The sequence below is a fragment of the Bombus vancouverensis genome, unplaced genomic scaffold (genome assembly GCF_051014615.1).
Source record: "Bombus vancouverensis nearcticus unplaced genomic scaffold, iyBomVanc1_principal scaffold0056, whole genome shotgun sequence".
Lineage (NCBI taxonomy): Eukaryota > Metazoa > Arthropoda > Insecta > Hymenoptera > Apidae > Bombus > Bombus vancouverensis.
In genome coordinates this window covers 338,340-359,910 of record NW_027468947.1, presented here as the reverse complement: position 1 = coordinate 359,910, position 21,571 = coordinate 338,340, and the positions used below count along the sequence as shown (strand labels likewise).

At 33.9% G+C, this 21,571-nt stretch overlaps 2 protein-coding genes across 4 annotated transcripts; one reads left to right on the top strand and one right to left on the bottom strand.

Annotated features, from left to right (window-relative positions):
* The first annotated feature begins 10,420 nt into the window (after positions 1-10,420).
* On the top strand, positions 10,421-17,105 carry LOC143304822 (omega-amidase NIT2-A-like). Of its 2 annotated transcripts, none has more exons than XM_076627309.1 (4): positions 10,421-10,543; positions 14,066-14,250; positions 14,652-14,820; positions 15,864-17,105. In XM_076627309.1, exons 2-4 carry the CDS (start codon positions 14,167-14,169, stop codon positions 15,875-15,877), a joined length of 267 nt encoding a protein of 88 aa, XP_076483424.1. In that variant the 5' UTR covers positions 10,421-10,543; positions 14,066-14,166; the 3' UTR covers positions 15,878-17,105. The 2 variants fall into 2 exon arrangements, with proteins under 2 accessions (XP_076483424.1, XP_076483425.1); XM_076627310.1 differs by lacking the exon at positions 10,421-10,543 and adding an exon at positions 12,320-13,236.
* Positions 11,659-12,422, bottom strand: LOC143304821 (venom serine protease Bi-VSP-like). 2 transcript variants are annotated; one of them, XM_076627308.1, is made up of 4 exons: positions 12,376-12,422; positions 12,107-12,304; positions 11,814-11,909; positions 11,659-11,776 (listed from the first exon to the last, which is right to left on the bottom strand). In XM_076627308.1, exons 1-3 carry the CDS (start codon positions 12,392-12,394, stop codon positions 11,830-11,832), a joined length of 297 nt encoding a protein of 98 aa, XP_076483423.1. In that variant the 5' UTR covers positions 12,395-12,422; the 3' UTR covers positions 11,659-11,776; positions 11,814-11,829. The 2 variants fall into 2 exon arrangements, with proteins under 2 accessions (XP_076483423.1, XP_076483422.1); XM_076627307.1 differs by lacking the exon at positions 12,376-12,422 and having other exon boundaries at positions 12,107-12,374.
* Positions 17,106-21,571: the final 4,466 nt, after the last annotated feature.

Genomic DNA, 21,571 nt, shown 5'->3' with positions numbered 1-21,571 from the left:
AAATAATTTTCTTAGAAAAGAACTGGAAAACGTCCAAAAACTTTCCAAAGATGTTAATAATCGCTTACTCGAGGCGAACCAAGAATTAAAAGATTCACATAGAAAACACACTCTTATTTGAAAATTAAAAAAAAAGAAAAAAAAACATCAGGAAGAATTAGGTGATATAATAAAACTTCATGATGAAGAAAAATATAAACTGATACAGCATTGGTGTTCTGTAGAATGTCAAACTGCCATAAAGGGTTACATTGATGGAAAAGTGCAGTAAATATTTAAATAACAATCCATGACTTCTTAAGTAATTGTAACAATCTTGATGTTTTACTATGGAACAACTAGATGAAGTGCACAGTGACATTAATAAAGTAGAATCATCGATAAAAGTAGATGTATCTTCTTCATTAATATCAGAATCAACGACTGATATTATAAAGAATGTGCATGATATTCCAGAAAATCAAAAAAAAAAAAATAAGTCACAGGAATGTACAGATAATACAATTCAAGATGGTTTAGTAGTAAATAAATGTGATGTAACAGATTTAAATAAAAACAAAAAAAAATTTTTAAAGTAAGGAAAGTAGTGAGACAGAGAGCATAAAGAACGCTGCGATTAATGAAGTAGGAGAAGAAATAATAAATAAGGACCCACAAATTGATGATCAATATAAAAAAAAAAGATGAGAAATTTCAAGAAGAGCAAGCAGAGAATACAACTGAGATTGGAGATCATTCAAGATATGCAGGTGACACATCTTTAGATAAAGAAAGTACGAACGATGTTGAAATATTTAATACAAATGAGGGTGAACAAAACATTGAGAAACACAACGTTTGTACAGTGTTAAATATAGATACAGTTAGTGTTACTAATGCTCAGTGTCAAGCATTAATTAAAACACTTGGTGAAACTTTTGATGATAAAGCCCAAACATTGCATCTCACGGATACAGACACAGATTTGTCTAAACTAGTTGATAGTAGTTCAGAAGTAATGGTACTGACTGTAGAAACTATTATATATTAATGATATGAATGAAAGTACAGAAGAAAATATTGTTTTAACTGTACATGAAAAGGATGCTGTTGTAAATTCCAATGAAGAAAAAAAATGTTTCTGCAGAACAAAGACGAATGAAGAACGCTGAAATTGTAAATGAAGAATTTAATTCGATAGGTTAAGCACGAGAAAGTGATGGAACAATTATAGAAGTAATTTCAACAGAAATTGTGGCTCAAGAAGTTTCTGAAAATTGTAGCCAGAAATACAATTATGACATATTAAATCATACAAAGACAAGAAACGATTCTATAACTCCTATTACCTCAGGAGTAATTAGTGATCTAGAAACTGCAGATGACATTGATATTAAAGAAAAGAATAACAAGAAACAACAAATGGAAATGGCAAGATTGATCTTTTGATAGTTCACATAAAATTAATGTAGAAAAGAAAATTATTCATAATAAAATTGTCGTACTTATACATGTTGCTAATACAGAAGGAAGGAATAAATCTATAAGTGAAGCAGATAAAGTGCGCATAACTAACAAAAGAAGTGTCATTCAGGATATCTTTGATGATTGGGGCATTGAAAATGCAGAAGATGACAGTCAGTCGGTATCCAAAGCTCCAGATACTGTGGAAATTGAATTGAAAAGTTTACTAAATGACACAAAAACACGAACTATAGAGGAAAGCACAGTTGTACTGGTCGAAGAAGAAATTACATGCATGGAAAAAGAACCAGTTGTAGATGCTGAAAAGGCTTTAGAAGTTGCTAAACAAAACAAAGAAATGCAAGTATCAAAGGAACAACTGGATAACAATCAAACTATAAAGAAACAACAAGATAGTATAAAACCATTACTCAAAGACCACTAACTCATTCTATATCACAGGCTGTTAGAAAGTCTACAAAAGATTCAACGCGTGATACTGCGGCATTTCGTCAAACTTAGCAAATTATCCCTATTAATCGTAGTCGAAATTTAACCAGCCAACAACCTTCACAGGTTGAAATAGCAAAAGCATATACCACGACGAAGAAGAACAAGTACAAGTCGAGCCAGTCAGAGTCCAATTCCATCGCTCCATACTGAGGAAACACTAAGATTTTGGAGGACCAAAATCAATCTAAAGAGGGGGGTATGTGACATCAATCACATCTCAACCTACATCAGTGATAATACATCGACGGTCGACTTTCGAACACTTTTGGACACATCACCACCTTATCATCATAGCATACACCAAGACTGTGACGCACCTTAGTCCACATCAGAGATAGGATATGGACCCCCGACCTTTGGACACTTTTGGATACATCACCACCTTATCATCATAGCATACACCAAGGCTGTGATGCACCAAAGTCCACATCAGAGATAGGATATGGACCCCCGACCTTCAGACACTTTTCTACATCATAACCTACACCTATCCCCTCAACATCCTAAAACCAAAACGTATATAAACCGAAACTTCACCCAGCTCGGGCAGTTCTTGTTCCTCTTCTAGTTGCTGTACTCATACAACCCCTATTCTCCGGTTCGATGTTATTTTGTAGGTGTTTATAATAAAGTTTTATAAAGGAAAATAAGTAGTTGGGTTACGACTCAGCCTTCTTACTACCACCCAAGTACCAACTTTACGTGACAGGAGCCGCCTCGGACCAAAGACTGATAATATAGGACTTGGGTTAAGTAGTAGAAAGGTAGTCGCGATACACTGTGTGGTTTTTAATAGTTCTTACACACGGTGTGTACGCGAACCTTTCCCACCAAACTAGATTAAGAGTGGGGCCGCTCCACTGGGATACGTCGCAAGAGAGGGTAGGAGATCCGACCGGCCTTGGATACAGTGTCCGGCCGTGGGAGGGAGGAATCCGTCTTCAATGTCTCTGCCATGTACATAGCTTTGTTTCCCCCTCCTTCCATTGTATCTAAGGCATGAGCCTGCTAGGTAAGCCTTACTGATGAGTCCACTAGCAGGCTCTGGACGAAACACACTTTTTTTCTTCTTTTTCTCCGTCTTCCTTCATATATCCGTGATAATTGTAGCCTGCTGGCTGTAGATGTCGCTTGCCGGGGTGTAGTACTGCTGTATTTCCTTCTTATTTAGATGTCGTGGAAGAAAAATCGGACTTTGGAAAAGTACGAGGCGCCGGGATTTGAATCCGGGATCCGAACGTTTGTACTCTATGGCGCTAACCACTGCGTTGCCGTCGTCCGACACTAGTTGGTTTCGAGTGGTGAGATTTGCGTTCTCGTGTGCCGCCACGAGAGGAAATCTCAGTGTGGGTGTGCTTTCTGAACGAAGAACGCGGATTCGTTGTTCACACTTTTCGTTAGGAAAGTGAGGGTGCCCATTGATTATAGCCAACGTTAATGAATGAAGATAGGAGGAGGAAGCCTCCTACCAACGTGGCTCGTGGGTGACATTGTTTATTGGAAAAATAACTACCCGCTTTCTCCGTTATTTGTAAGAGTGCGCAATAAACCTAAGCATTGTTCTAAGGACCATCCATAAACCGAAAACACTTACAGGGTTAGAGATTCCTTCAAGCTATTAAGATTACGTCAAAGGATTCAGTTTATAGGATATAGTATGTAGTAGATCAGTATATAGTATAAAGTTTCAGACGGCGCACGGACCATCGTACGCGCCGTAACAGAGAGAGTTATAAGAATATACATAAAATGTAATTAAACATCGCAAAAGTAACTTAATTAGAAATGACTAGAATGTATGATGTATAATATAATGAATTCAAATTGTCTAAAAAATATTACAAATTTATAGAGATTTTACTATAAAATGTTTTTAGCAGAAGCTGATACAGTTATATAGCATTTTCAAGCATTTACGAACATTAATGTACGAATTTGAAATTAGCAATATTGAAGCGCGGTACTCGGAAAGACGAATGTACATGGATAATTGTATGCACTAATCAACGATACGGTTATAATTGCATGCTTGATAGAAAAATATCATCGTAAAATTGATATGATTTCATGGAAACGCGTCTAACTTGGTATCTCGAAAGTATCTTAAGCAAACTAATTAGCGTGCCTGTTATGTCTTTTAAAATGTAAATTAACATGTAACAAAGAAACCTTCATCAATTTGATTCGCTTCAAACTGCGCAAATAAGTAGTATAAATAATATTTGTGATAAATTTGGCATCAATTCCATGTTTCCTTTAATATTTGCCTTTAGAAAGTTCAATTCGTGTCACGATTATACAAATTACTAAAAAAATGTCTATATTAGTAATTTATTTATTTTGCATTAATCGTGACATGTTAGTTGCATTATGTTATATGTAAACTACCACAGAGGAGAAATGATAATCTTTCAGTTATTAGTTTTCTAATTTTAATGTCATTTTATGAGTACTTTAACACGAGGTACTTGTAAATGAAAACAACCAATTAGGTCTAAAAACATAAGCCTGTTACCAAGACTCTTATTAAATTGAACAAGCTTTTCAAAAATCGAACGTGTATATTAACGCGAACTTATTATTTGACTGATTTGACTGACATCCGAAATTGGTGAGATCATATGAAATTTTGCTTTTCGCGGTTCGGTGTATAAGAACGCGTCACCGATTGCTCAACTTTCGATATAAAAAGCGGATCAAGTCTACCGGATTATCCTACAGACACGCATTAATTCGTAAGAGTTAGTCATCATCTGGATAATAATTATCTGAAGAAACTTTCAACGTGAAAATATAAAAAATATAAAATTATTATATATAAAAATATAAAATTTTCATTGATTACATATTGCGTTCGCCATAATTGAAAAAATGGTAAACCTTCGATCTCATCTTTCTAATACACATTTTCTTTACCTCGTGATAAATAAATTCTTGGAAATTTAGGAAAATTTTCAGTGATCATTTTAAGGAATTTGACAAATTTCCAACGAGACTATGTGACACCGTTAGGTAAAAGTGATTCAAATGTAGTAGCGATATTAAACGAGAAATCTATAAAGGTGTCATTAGAAATTCTAAGAATGTCTCTGCATCTTTCTCTTAGGTATCACGCCAATAGTTTTCATTACCGTGATGTAATATTTATCATGCTTATTTTGTACGTAAAACGAATCGTTGGAATATTCCCGAAGCTAACGAAGCATTTCCCAAAAGTTAAACCGAAGAAATTAACGCGAATAGTTAAGTGAAATTTTTCCATTAACTTGCTGACCAACCGGCAAATAAAAAATCATAAAAATTGTTTCAATGTGTTGAGGTCACGGATAACTTCTTTTTTCATTGACGATTACCAAACAGGTAAAATTTCGAAATTGTACGAAGGCCACGTGACCAGATCGTATTGGAATTTGAAGTGCATGGAAAAAGACAACTCGAAGTACAAACCTTGAGCTGTACTACTCGAAGTACAAACGTGAACTAATGGATGCAGAAAAGCAATTAACGCCAAACATTCGAACAGCATCTTGGAGCCCGTCATTGTTCTGAAATAAAAGAAGTGACGAATTAAAAAGACGCAGGACTAATAATAATAAAGGAAACTTAGTTCGTATTATAAATTGAATTTACATTAGAAAAGAAGCACGATCAAGCGAAACAGATCGTAGAAATGACAAATATCATCGATATACGTTTCAGTGTAATTTCACTTTTGAAAATTATTTAGTTTAATACGATCGTATTCATCGCTCTGAAACTTTCATTGTGCTGCAATTTGTGCTGCGTCTTTTTAATTTCTCTATCTTTCTGTGTTTTCGGAAAAATTACTTGAAAGATTAAGAATTGCTTGCCTTATTTTATTTTCGATTAGTTAGGATTTGATTATTCCAGGTAAGCTTTATTATTTATAACAGGTTTTATCACTTGTTTATTATTTAGGAGTTTGTTATTTTAGGATTAGTACCTTTTAGGATTTCTTATCCTTCGAGTTTCTGTTTCAGATATCTAGGTCTATTTCAAGATGTTTTATTACATTAGGATTATTTATTCGATTAAGATAATTTAAGAGTTTCACAATGTACAAAGAAATAATCGCGTGAAATTTAGATTTATGCTTTAAACGTATTAAACACGCGGTAATTTCAATGTCTATAGCCTCGAACGTGTTCTGATTAGTTGTGTCATTGTCTGTGACATTGAAATCACAAAAATCCATTGCAAGTGTGCTGTCATGCAATGTGGATGTAATTGGGTTTTTTGGGTATTTCCTGTATCATCTGATTTGTACAGTACTATTTTAACGCAAGGACAGGAAACTTATTATATATTTCCCGTCCATTATTTGAATCGTTGTGAAGTGTAACGAATTATATTCGATTCGAGGAGATGTTAATGAATTACTCATTTCATATGTAATTACATGGAAATAAAAATCATTGCAAAAATAATTGATCTAATGACAACGGAATTTCCAATATTTTTTTGTTTCGTCACGTCTTTTTCATAATATATCTTTTATAGGTACGTGATTTATTAATCGTTCGAATGGAAATAATTATTCGTATGATATTCAAATGATTCTAGCCATAAAATAAATTAAAACGATACCTGTCAATGATATGCAATCTGCGTATGACGTCAACCTCGATCTATGCTTATACAAGAAATTTTATCAATCAATGACTAGATATACAATAATCAAATATTATAAAATTTCCTGAAAACCTTTAGGTGTTAATATTAAGGTGTTAATATCTTTAATATTTGCAAGTTATTGTTTAGCGCTAATTAGTTAGAATGTAACAAGTGGTGTACCAGAATTGAGATAATTAAGCCACACGAACAATCTTATTTAGATCTTTTTAATTTTTTAATTCTCTTTTGCTCTAATACTTCGTAAAATTAATCTTCATTATCTACTACACTTCATAGAATAACAAGAGATAATTTTTCTTATATAACGTTTCATTCATAAAATCTATCATTAAAGTATATCTTCATAAAAATATCATTCCATACTAACGGTATATTTGGTGTCATACGAGATAACAGTTACCAGTGATGACATATGTAACTTTATAAAGATATCTCGTTTTATTATATATTAAAAGAATGTACTCATTGCTGCTATATTTCAGATGAAAAAAAGGAGGCAATGATTTTACAGTAAAATCGTTCGTTTACAACTGATTCATTTACATTTCATGATAATACTGTGCATTCTGAATATGCTATGATTTGGTTTAAAATAATAAATAGTCCATTCTTGCATACTATTGCTCCAGCTTTACTTGTATTTTCGATATTGGTATAAATAGAAAGACAATTAATGTCGTTCGAGTCTATTTTCGGATCATTTATATTACGTTTAATCCATATAGTTATTATATGAGACATAGTATCGTAAAATTTGAAAGAATAAAACGTTCGTACAGGAAGTACATTTTATAAGAACTCCAACAAATCTGCGTGTGCACCTAAAATACAAACTGATAGTGATTGTTCATAAGTTTATATAGATTATCTAATGTCAATCGAAGGTATCAATTCTTTTTCTCCATAAGAGTACTTTTTCATTTATATGTGTTCAAAAATACATGTATTCAACCGTGAAGCATATGTCACCTACAACGAAAAAGAGTTTTCCTATACTTAATATTTCCTTTATATACCTATGAAAGTCTATTCTTCGCGTAGTATGAAATTATGAATAAATCTGAAATATTGTTCAATCTGAAAAGAAAAATAACTTATTGACATCATTCATTGATACGAGATTCAGAATGTTTGTTTTGTCTTGCAGAAAAAGAAGGCAGCCCTTTCTTTTAATGTGAAATAGAAAGCGAAAATTTGAAAACAGATTTTTTGGAAATTTACTTGCAAATATCGTTTTCAATATCGTGATTTTCTTCCCAATGGTACTGTACTTTCAAATTTTCCAGTATCCCTCTAAAAACAAAAAGTCGAACCTCGTTATTATTAACGTAGGCATTATAAGGAAGAGAAGTATTAGAAAGCAGCTCCTTTTTATTATGGATTTCTTTATAATCATGTAAATAAGAAATTCCGGAAATTTTTTCCTCAAGAATTTAATTCTTGTGTTTTGATTGATAATTATTACACTGCATACTAACTTTTCGCATACTGTTCGCGTCTAACAATTTCCTAATAATAACTACTTCAAAATTACATATGTTCTTGCACGAATTCAAAAGTACGTATGATACAATTACAATTGATTCTAAAATAATAATTATTTGAAGATATTAAGATACTAATTAAACGAGTCACTATATTTCAAAATCTGGAACAACAAATTTTTATTTATAAAAAATGAAACTGTGGTTATATATTCTTTGTCATGATGCTATTTCTTATTACCATGTCGACATTTTTTAAAATTCATTTTGTTATCTCTACGCAATATGAAAATTCATATACTGCTTAATATTTTTTACATATTATCCATCCACCGCATGATATCTCCTGAAAAATCAAAATATTAATGTTATATTATTACAATGCTTCTTAAATTTCAATTTTTGACAAATTTGAAATCCAATATATTTTGCACAATTATTATTTATCAAAAAATTCTAAGTTAGTAACTTTCTTTTCAAATGGCAAATAACATATACTTTGACTTACCTGTAACTTTTTGCTCCTAATCATCATTTCCCCTTATAGAACATCATTATTGTTCTTATAATTACTACCAGTGTCATAGATATTGTAGTGGCTACAACTGAATTAATAGAAAATGATAAATAACTGTGTATAACACTAACACATAACTGTGTATAACAATGACACATAACTTTTACTTACATATCAGTCGATAAGGGATTACTGTGATATCCTGTTGATGTTTCTTAAGGCACTTGATTAGGTGTGATACGGTATCATTCCTTATGGTATACTGTAGATAAGTATTTTAGAAAATGACAAGAATAAATATAAATTATTCAGAGGTTCCAGTTTCGGCTTAGACATAAATACAGGACCATTTGCAAAGAAGAAAGGGTGCGTTTCTACAGCCTCGTTATAGTAACCATGAATACCAATCTCTGAATTACTGGTTACTAAACATAAATATCCTATAAAATTTAATATATTTCTTTAATTTTTAATACATACATGAGTTAGTAGTTCTAAATTATGAATCATCCTACCTGTGATATTACACTTTTCCTTATAATATCATCACTCAAGTGAACAACATTAAGATCATGTAAACCATGTCATCCTATCTTACTGTGAAGATACTTAGTTATGTTATCTAACATTATAAAAATATCATCAAATTCAAGTCCTTTTATTCACATCACATGGCCACGACCATCTGGTTCTTCGTTATATAATGTTCTAAAATTTGTCGTACATATAGGATGTACAAACCGTGATATCAAGGTATCAGTTCTTCCTTCCCAAGGGACAGTTTCATTAAAATTCTGATAGAATTAAAAATTAATCATTAATATTCTAACAATCATATATGTTAAATACATTATAGTCAACGATATATACCTGAGCGAATGTAGGGGTCATTCCTTGATAATTATAAATGTCATCAGCCCACATCATTGTGCCACTTCTTTGTACTCCAGCCTCTAGATTAACAGCCTAAACAAACATACAAAATTTTATAGAAGCTGTACAAAATATAGTATATATGCGCAATATTGAAGCGTTCAAGGGGATATAAAGGTAATGTACATCACATACACGTGTACTCTCATGCAACAAAATACAATTAGATTTAATAGTATAAGCTCTTTTATTCATCATATCATAATAGATTGGAAATTTAAGTGTCTTATGAGGGTGAGTAAAAAGTTACCCGCTCTGTCGGTATATAATTTATTTTAAGCAATTGTCAAAAAAGACATACATCATTTTTTGACGTAATCACTCAATTTCTGTATACACTTTGTCCATTTGCTGAAGGATCTTCGTATTTTCTCATTAAAAAATGTTTTGGGCTGAGCTGCGAACCACGAATGCATCGTCGTCTTCACCTTTTCATCAGCTTTTTCGGCATCCATCTCGCACAAACTTTTTAAAACCCAAATCTGTCGTGCACTATTGCATAAGCAGAGCCGTGGCTGATTTGCAAATGATTTGCCACATTATCCAGCGTCACTCGTCTATTCCATAGAGCATAAGTTCATGAGCACGTTCAATGTTGTCATCGTGGATGTGGACGGGCGTCCAGCTGTTTTTTCATAACACTTCTGCGATCTTCTTTGAACTTTTGTGCCCATTCAAACACACTTCGTGACAAAACACTTTCTCCATAATGTGCATTAAATCTTTGATAAATATAGGCATCAAACATAACCTTCGACCACAAGAAACGAATCACAGCATCCTGCACTGTTTTCCTGCAAATCACCATTGCAAAGCGCCATTACTCGCGCAACGGTCACAAACGAATTGACGTAACACAATGAAACCTACGCAGCAGCAATGAACAGATATTGACGTCATACGAAGAGTGCAGATGGATCAATACGGTGGACAGAAGTTTTAACTATCTGGAGTGCGGATAAATTTTTACCGAGAGTCGTATAGGAATCTATAATCTGTAAGTACACCCTTGGCTGAATGGAAATTTCTCTTACATATAGCCAAAAATGCAGAAACAGTGTATTGAATTGGAAAGTGATAAAAAATAAGTGAAGTTTCGAGGTTGCATGTGATTGCATGAGTACACAGGACGTTTTTAGCGAATAAAAAATAATTTTGAAAGACACGAGACTTATCTTGTATTTTATGCACTCTCTGTGTCTGAATCTCCAGAAGCACTCTATCTTATGAAGTGTTTTAGATTAGCCGGAAAATTTTGTATGTACATACAAGAAGTATACGATCTAAGTGGAATATTCCATTATTCTCTTGATACAACAGAAACGAAATTTACAGAACTTCTCAGAAAGTTGGTTTATTATTACCAAATTAATAGAATTAATATACGTTTATCATCTTTACATACCTAAGTCGTGAAGGTTTATCGTGCGTAGAAAATTAGTGTCGTTTCAAAGTTACATTTCGTACATTTTAAGCCTATAATTTGTAACGTACAAAACAATGTAAATTTGAGCTGTTTCTTATCTCCACAATAAGAAAATCCAACTTTACGTTTTTTACACAATGATATTTATGGAACAGTAATATCATATTACTGCATCGCTTGGAGAATGAAGTCAAGGTACGATGTGACCCTAGTGTAAACGCTGGGATACCCAGCTGTGCCGCACTTATAAGCATAAGACACAATACCTATTAAATACAAGGTTAATTCATGTTGTATCAGCAGTGGTCCGCCGCGGTCAGCCTGAAAGGATCGTTAAATTTTTAATCAAAGATACTGAAATATATCGATCGAATTGTATTGAAATTATACTTATATACAGTAATAATCTTCTATTGATTTGTGTATTGAAATACTCCAATTTATAATGTACATGTTATATGTATTTTGAGCAAAACTAAGATTAGAAGGAAATTAGATTAAATACCATAATGAGGTGTGAGAAGTGGGCAAAACTATTGAATTGTGTTTATCTATTATTTCTAATGTTTAAGACGTCGATTTGATGTTAATTCGAATTGACGTGTCTTCAGATACCGTATAGTTTGTAGTAACTCTGTAACTTAATTACCGTACAAGAATCCTCTCTACCCTGAGCATGTTCGGTGCATATTATACCATCAGTGATATCAGGTGCATTAGGAAATTTGGAATAAGCTATTTTGCATTCGGCGTTCTTAATCACTGGCATTTGTACTTCCATTAATGCATTACGTCGTGGTCGTCCTTAATTTAATTTTATTATAAAATTGATATCACTTACTATATCTTAATGCTCCTCATCCAGCAACAAGGGGGTTATAGCCGACGAAGTTGCTCTTTCGTAGGGGCTCTTTCGTACAAATGGGATATACGTACCCTGAAAAATAAAAAAATAAATGAAAATGCAGGAAACGAATGACCAAAAGTATGAGAAAGAATTGTACACGCTTTATGACACAATATATGTGTAGAGTAAGAAATTTCAGGATATGATACTTCAGTAATACTCAATAGCATATATATATATATATATATATATATATATATATATATATATATATATAGAGGACTTACTCGAAAATGGCACCTCCTCCACCAATCTAAGAATGGCAATATTATGATTGTGTATGTTTTCTATTCCACCCATATGTGCACAATGTGCTGCGGTCAAAACATGCCTAGCCGATATCAGGGAACCTCCGCACTTCCATAGTGGTTTGTCTGGGTTTCGGGGATTACGAAAACCTAATGCAGCGATCCATGGCCAAGCGCCTAAAATGCAATAGTCATAGTTGTGAATATACATAATTTTTTCTCACATAACGAGTAACAACGATTATTACCTATTCGATATTCGATCATACAGCAGACGATAAGTATATACGTACAAATACTCTGAAATAGAGATTTGATAAAGACAGAAATTAAATTTTTATTCCAGTGGAATAAAAATTATTAAATAATTCTATATAATTTCTATTTGAACTATACTGAACTATAAAGCTCAAACGTGTAATTTCTACCCTAACAGTTTTTGATCTCTATCCATATTATTACTCCTATATCAATTTTTTATTTCAAGCAAAAAGATACTCTTCCTAACATGAAGTAAAAGAAAGAAATAATTCAAGTTAATAAGTAAAGTTACTACCGATAAAATCATAGCATTATTATTTAGTCTAATTGAAATATACATTGATGTGCTGTTTAATGCCTTTAAAGTTCATTCTTTGCAGTAAATGGCTTATTATTAATCGGAAGGAAAGTCATAAAACGTACCAAGTTCAGCTGGTTTACCATCGACCACCCTGGTATGAGAGACGTTGCTAAAACCACAGTATGGTGGTCGCAAAGCCTTATACTTATACACAGTTTTTATTAAAATTTCTCTCTTCTCTTTGTTTGGATCGTTCGGACAGCAAACGATCGTAACATTGCCCTGGTATCTGCACACTGATCGTCTATAAAAATCGGTGGCTGTACGGTACTGTATCCGCCATATTTCTTGCAGAGGTTTACATTTTCTGTAGTCAAGGCACCTGCCTTCTTGATTGTCCGGTGTGGTACATTCTGGATGAAACAATTTTAAAACATTTATACAGTTCAAAGATGCGTAAGAAAGCGATACCGATTACTCAACCTTCGAAGTAAAAAGCCGATCAAGTCCACCGGATTGCCCTACAGACACGTATTAATCCGTAAGAGTTAGTCATCATGTTGATAATAATTATCTAAAGAAACTCACGTGAAAATATAAAATTTTAATTGTTATATTAATAATTTAATTATAATTTAATAATAATAATTTAATTTAAAATGAGTGAGGGCTAGGAGATCATTTGTATCGGTGGAGATAGGAGTTAGCGGGCGGGAATTGAGGACTGCTTCTATTTCTATGATAAGAGTATTACTGTGTTAAGCTCATATGTTTCTGTTTCTCCACTCGCGCTGCGCCATAATATCCTTTGATATTTCCGATCCTCTGGTCGTACGAGGAATTGCCGATACATTTTCTCGATGTCGCCAGTGAGTACGTACTGATGAGCGCGGAATCTAATTAATATACAAAATAAATTGTGAATTGATTCGAGAATATAGGATTTCCCCATTTTCATGATTATCGTGATTTTTGTATAAATATATTTTTTAACATACTAATAATTAGGTACTTATAAATTAGTATTATCAATTATTTTGCATTTATAATTCCGCCTCTAGTATAAGTGTTAATTGAAAACTAACTTTATGTTTCAAAAAGTACTAGCAAAGTCGTTGAGTAACAAGCCACTGATGCTAACACAAATAGCATTGTCGTAATTAAATATTTCTAAATATTCATTTTTCATTTTGAACCTGTAGAAACAATTTATTATATATACTATTAGCTAAGTAATTGCATATTTAATTAAGTCGAAATATAAAACTTAGTTATTTTGATAATTTAGAAAATAAAAAACTGACAAACATTTCAATTTAATTTATGGGTGGAACAAAAGACAGTTATTTTTCATTAATTGAAATATTGCAATGCAGAGTACTTTCCAAAATACGCCGAGAGTATTCCTGATGGTGAAACGAGCGTTGCTTCATCGAACGCAGCTAAAGAAAACAACATCTATGTAGTTGGTGGTACGATGCCTGAAATAGAGGGCGATAAATTGTACAATACCTGTACTATTTGGGGTCCCGATGGAACTTTGATAGCAAAACACCGAAAGGTAAGTAATATATTCCTTTATGGCTTTGAATTTGAAAATATTGGGGTGAAGAAAGTGACTCTATCTAGGAATAATTTAGGAATATACATATGTACATACGTATACTATAACCAATTCTATAATTTACGGTTTATAAAATACGTTATGATACGGGAAACGCCCATTTTTGTTGTAATGTGTTTGTTGTTGTATAAATTTTTCACATACTTAAAATATTATTATACTTATTTTTTCTCCTTTTTAAACATTATTAAATGATAAGATTTTTTAATAAAAGAAAGTGATAAAAACGCTGTCAGTTATTAAATAAAAAATAATTAAAGTTTAGGAGTTGGTAACTTTGATATTAAATTACAAAAGTTGCAGCAATAGAATTAGCGACTACATTTTTATGTTATTAGGTACATCTATTCGACATCGACATTCCTAATAAGATTACTTTTCGAGAGAGTGATTCACTCAGTCCTGGTAACTCCCTAACGACGTTCGATGTGAAGGGCTGCAAAATAGGTATTGGCATTTGCTATGATATTAGATTCGAGGAAATGGCACGCATTTATCGGAACAAAGGTACAGTAACTTAATCGATCAATACTTAACTAGCAAAAAATTAAATATCTTTCTTAAATATATTCTATATAAAATTAATATAATCTGTAACTCTGTATAAAAAGAAGCTTAATTTAAAAAACCAGTATATTTGCTGAAAATGAAACAAATAAAAGAATTAAAAGCACAATAAGAGGGCTGTCCTCGCATATTCAGAAATGATGGAATGTGAACCGTGCAACTACGAAGTTAATTGGTATTCGGTGGCTTCATATTTCCTGCTTCTTTGGGTTAGGTTGCCAAATGCTGATATATCCAGCGGCATTCAATATGACCACTGGACCACTGCACTGGTCATTACTTCAGCGTTTCAGAGCGAATGATATTCAATTATACGTTGCCTGCATATCACCGGCTCGTGTTCCTTAAGCAAGTTACGTCGCATGGGGACATACACAGTTGACCAATCCCTGGGGAAAGAATCTTTACGATTTAGAAACTCAAGAGAATATGGCAGTCACCGATATCAAAAAAAAAAAAAAAACTGGCGAACCGTGTGTTACCACAACGAGACACGCGATGCTATTTGTCGCTTTAAATTGTGCCGCAACTCGTTTTTGAGATCTTTGCCAGGGGCACGTTAAAATATGCTGAAAATATATTTCTGGCTTTTCTGGGGTTTAACTGAAATATGACAAATAACGTTGTAAAACATATGTACTTATGACTTACAGAGTAATTGAGTGTACAAAATATATAGTATACAAAATAGCCAGCGATTTAGGACTTTAAAAGATCAAAAGAAAAGAAAAGAAAAGAAAAGAAGAAAGATAATATGTTGTGGCAGTCTAAGTCGATCTAAGAAAATAGATAAAGGGAGGGAGGGGCAAAGCTAGTTAATCTGGAAAGAATCCAAGCGTCAATTTCAAGCATTTACAGAGAATCAAGCGGGCTGGTTAAAGTCGCGAGTTGAGCAATTATCCCGCGTTAGGTTCAATCAGGTTAGTCCCACGCGAAATTGATCCAACCATGCGAAAACGAGTGTATTCTGATTTCTGTCGCAGATACTTCTGGCTAGTGCAGTACCTACACGGTGGTTGTTGAAACAGCCGCTTCTCATCTATTTTCCGCAGCGCGGACATCATCCTTTGATCCCTTACGACTAACGAAGTTTTCGAAGATGTACGGCAGTTTGAGATTCTACTTGCAAATGATCATGATTGCGGTCTGTGTGCCGTCTGCTCTTCTTTTTGTCCTTCCGTTAAAGACTGGTAAGTTGATACTGATTAATTATGCGATCGAAACCATATATAATGGCTACAAAAATGCCGCTAATATAATATTCCTTCTTTCTTGTATCTGTCTGCCTCTCAGGTCGTTTTACTAATTACAATAAGTAATTTCGACTTCTTTGCGCACTCTTTTAACGCATTCTAGACCAAAAGAAATTCATATCAGTCAGTAGGCAGGGGTATAATATACATATTTTATATATAACTTATGTAATAATGTATATATCATGTTAATTTCATATTTTTTTCAATATAGAATTATTATGTATGTCGGGTTTACATTAGAATTAGGGTTAGGGGCGTGAAACGAATCTTCGTTTGGGTTACACGTTGTCGTTATGCAATAGAGAAGACATTGACTAGTGCAAATACGATTATTACAGAACCGGACAAGTAACCGTGGTAGTTAGGTACTCGAGAAACTAATGAAAATGATCCTAGGTTCAATAACGAATCCGCGGTCGACGGGATGATAGATGAACGTACTCACAAAATCAAAGTCGGACGCGTAATATTCACTGATCCTAAAGAGTTACTCCTTTCATCAATGAGATCGCGAGCGAGAATGCCTTTCCCGTCCCGATGATGCCACAGAGGAAAACTATAATGGGGTGTGTCTAAGGATACGAGATCATCGGGTTCATCGAGAAAAGCCTTTGTTCAGAAAGTAAGGGAAATTGGCGTTGTTGCTAATTGGTCAATCTCCATATCGGTGGTTAGAAAAAGATGCTAGCCGCCCTCGGGGGAAAGTTGCTAGTGGGAGACGCCGCTCGTTGAAAAATATGTCTCCCCTATCTTCCCGTAGTTGGGACAAAGACTGTTTGTCTGTTTGAAGGACTTTAGTTAACTAAACCTTAAGATTTATAACGGGCCCTCGGGCTAGTCGAACATGTACTGCGGAGACGCATCGACATCTGGCAATCATCTTACTCGAAGAATAGGGTCTGCGTGTGGCGAGCCACGGGACAGAAACCGTTGGAATGTTTACTGTCGCGTGTCGCCACGAATATTTCTTTTAAGGAGAGCTATAGAATTACTCCATACCTTTGTTAAACAAAGCGTTCATCCCGTAACCGCGGCTACGTTCGGCGACTGACTGTGGCCTCGAGCCCAAGCTCATTATCACAACTCTCGAACAATTACAATCGGATTGAATAACTACAATTGTTCAATTACAGACTCCGGTGTTCTTTCATCTCCGACATATATATATTTTTTACATTTGTAGTTGCGCACAGATTTTATTAAAGAAAAGTGTTAACAATGTGTTTTCATGATTTATTTCTCGCGACTGACTTCCATTAATCCCTAATATTCCTGTCGCTATACGCGTGTAAATCTAACATGGCTGCTCATAAATGTCATCAGTAAAGTTATAGTGACGGGTCTTTAGTTTTGTTTAATATCGAAGTAATTTTCCGTCTGCCGCTCGCTTTTCCTTATTCTACCGCAATTAGAACATTTATTTATTAATATTGCTTTAAAGTGACAAAAGTATTGTTCGTGTGAATATACGATATATATATATATATATATATATATATATATATATATATATATATATATATATATGTTGTGTGTCATTTTAATATGGCTAATGTTTTGTAATTCTTCGATTGCGTTATTTATTGTTTTGAGTAGTTTATTTTATAGAGTATTCGATAATATAAATATATATATATATATATATACGTATTCATATGCATATTTCTCTTGGCAGTGTAGTATTCATACGAAATGAAATGTCAATTATTTATTTATCCTTTACCGGAATGTAGGCTAGTTTTAAGTATGTATCTTAGATTATCGGTTTGATAGAATTCGCACACATATATATATTTCTGACAATGTAACCTTCATTTCTTTAATAATACAATATTGTATGTTTTATGTATTCGTTAAACTATTAGTTTTTGACTTCATGTATACTTATATTTCATAAATTGATAATATTGTATTTGTTGCATAGTATTGGAAGCACTGTCTCTAATATTTACTAGGTTATTACATGTTCGGCATATATGTTTATACTTATATGTAACTCTCCAAATTGATTGATTGAAATATATTTATATATATATATATTCCTGGCGTTTCAATTATTTTCCCCTTTTGTAGTTATTCTTATTTCCTGGTTTATTTAGAATTGTGTGTATATGTATTTTGTTTATTGGTTGGATCCGTTAATCGCCCTCGTTTTGTTAATCCTTCCTTTCGTTTCGTAGTGCCGTGTGTTCCTTTGTGCATTCAAATCCTTATTCGCGTGTTTTGTATAGAATGGTTTTCTTGTTCTTGTTACGGCGCGTGCGGAGCGCGGGACGTGACATCCCCGCCCTTGGAGTTCAAATTTCCAAAGGAAATTTGACTGATGGTATCTCTGAGTTCGCTCAAGGCGGACGTAGATGTCGTTGGTAGTTGAGTGACTACCGGTGTTATCGATATCCCTTGAGGTTGTGCAGTTTGATCATCGATATTTCGTCTTCTTTTGAGGTATAGTAGCGGGTGGGTGACTGAGCCGCATATTGCTCCTAATAGGGCGATTCCGCATTCGTAAGTTTCACGTAACTGGTATCCGTGTGCGGCTATATATATTATTGTCTTGATTAGTTTAAATATTGCGAGTATTCCAAATATTGCTGCACTGACAGTTCCAAATTCCATAAAACCAGTCCATAAGCTTGATACGGTATTTTTCGCTATTGTCGTTAATGTGTTTTGTCCATCATTCCCAGGATGTTTACTGTTCCAGGGACGATTGTTTTTCCTGTTGCTCCTCTGGCCAATGCGTTCAAGACTGCAGATTTTCTGCCGGGAACATGACGTGGTCCCGTAGTGCATCGAGGTCTTTTGGGTATACATTCCGCTCGTGGCCAACGACGATGGTGCTGAATATCGCCACGTTTGGCGCACGTCCGGGCGGAGTTCCTGTGGTGCGATTCCTTTGCCAAACGGGTAGTTCCGAGTAGCATTTTGTTGTATGTCGTACCTTTACTTGTACCGGAATGCATTTGACTATATGGACCGCTTCTCCTGCGATCAAAGCCATGTGTCCTGGGTTTTGGTTATGATGTATGCAAATTCGTCGGGCGGTAAGTTTGCCAAGCTTAAAGCGTTCTCTATTAGTTTCTTCTGTGTGGTGTATCTTTGTGTCAGTGTATCATGGTATAATGTTTTCATTTCTCGAGTTTATCAGAAATAGGAATAACCTTTTATAGAAAAAGAAAATTTTATATTTATATATATTTGTTAAGGAAATTCGAGGATATGGGAATACAAATTATTGCCTACATTTCCCACACAACAGTTATACATCTATATTACTCTCTGAAGAACGTCTTGCACGCACGCTGGTCGCCAACCGACTATCCTAGATTCTTCTAACATCTGGCAACAGTCTTTTGTCTCCACTAAGTCCTTGACGCCCTCTGGCCCTTACACACACACTCTCATGTACAGTGTAAATGTATCACTTCCCTAACAATGTTAAATTTTTTTTCTTTCCTTTTTTCTTCTTCCCCTTTTTCTTTTTTTTTTTGTTTTTTTTATTGTTAAAACCTTTGTTTTATTTTAGGTTTTACGTACTTGTTATCAGTGAAAATAAATATTATGAATACTACTTGGATTGTAATTATATACATATATGCGTACGTATTGGTAAGAAGTATAAATGAGATTTGTTTTATTGTTATAAATATATAAGTATATATCATCAATAGGAATAAATATCACAAATGTACCTTGTTTTCGAGTATATATACATATATGCGCGTGCAATGGTAAATATGACGGCTTATTTTTATGAGTCACTTGCATTATCAATGGAAGTGAATGTTATAAATATCGCCTACTTTACAACATGCGTGTATATATATATAGTGATGAACATAAGTGAAAATTATATGCATAGTTATAAATGTTGTTTGTTTACAGGTGGATAGCATCAGTGTTTGATTTCGTGAGTGGCGTACAAATACTTTGCAGTTCCACTGTGTGGATTGCTATTCATGTTTTTCCATCCGTCGTTCAGAAAATGGTTGATGAGTTCGCCATCAGTTCTGTACACACATATAAAAATAGTTAATGTATATATGTAGTATCGTGAGTGAGAGGCCTGGGAGTTGGCGGGTGAACCGCGTGGAATGTCGCGAGAGCCGAGGCGATTGTTTTTGATCGCGTAGTTTTGGAAAGAGGAGACCTACGTGATCTTGGCCACGAGCGGTTGCCAAGGGACGGGAGAAAAGGAATCAACAAACGGAGTTTGCGAGTGGCGTTGCCGAGAGAGTGTTGATTGCATTTGGTGAAAGTCGAGTCGTTATCTAATTATTTAGTTGTGCTGTTTTCTGTACGTTTGGTGTGAATAGTTCAGGTTGAACAACAATCGTCTTTTTCTGTCCGATTAACATCTGTATCATCCATTCCTTGTAAATATATTATATCACGATATTACATATATATACTATTTATTTATTTTTTTATATATATAATTTTCGTTTGGATCTGTTCCTTTGTACGAATACTGTATCCCTGTATATAATATAATATGTATAATATGTTATAATTATGTTAGTTGTTATTTATTATATATAGTTTCCTTAACTCTCTCCCCCTTTTTCTTGTTTTTTTTTTTTTTTTTTTTATTAGTACCTAACATTGCTATTATGATGCTGTATTGTATTGCATTGGCTGTTATTTGTATGTGCGCGCGACGAATTTTTCAACATGGTCGCTCGCGTGTCTCTTTGGTATGGCGTTGGTTTAATGTCAACAGTAACGTGTTGTTGAAATAACTAATTAATTGTTAATCACTATAATTTTATTTAGAAGTGTTTTGTAATATTGTTTTGTGTTTCATGATATTGTGTGTGTCAATACCGTGTGCTACTTTAATGCGATAGCGTGGATTGTATTGTTACCGAATTTCAATAGTCATTGTTTCGATTATACGTGACTTGCATTTATGTAAGTCTCGTTTAATTTAGTTAATGTTTTGTGTATTGTGTTACCAGTTATTTCGTGTAGCATAACTTTATTCCTTTGCACCGAGTTCAGTCATGTCTTGTCGTTAATATTTAGTTAGTCTATCTTGATTAATATATATATTTAACAAATATTTAAGAAACAATGGCGAGTGTAGTGGAATCGTTGGACGAAGAAATGGTTTTGACATTGTCGGAAAAGCTTAAAGCATGGGATGCGAACTTTCGCGATATGAGTGCAAAACTCGCCGAATTACAAAGCGGCTTATTCGAACTTAAAACAAAACAAGAACCTAAAACACCCGTATCGCCGCCGACAACGCAACAAGAGACGGTCCAGCCGAGTGGACATACCCAGCCAATTAAGCTAAAAGATGCGATCGAATCGGTGCCAGTGTTTGACGGATATCGACCATCGGTATTCCACTTTTTAAGAGCTTGTGAGCGCGCGCGAAATATGATTCCCAGATATCAAGAACCTCAATTGGTGAAATTGTTAGTAAA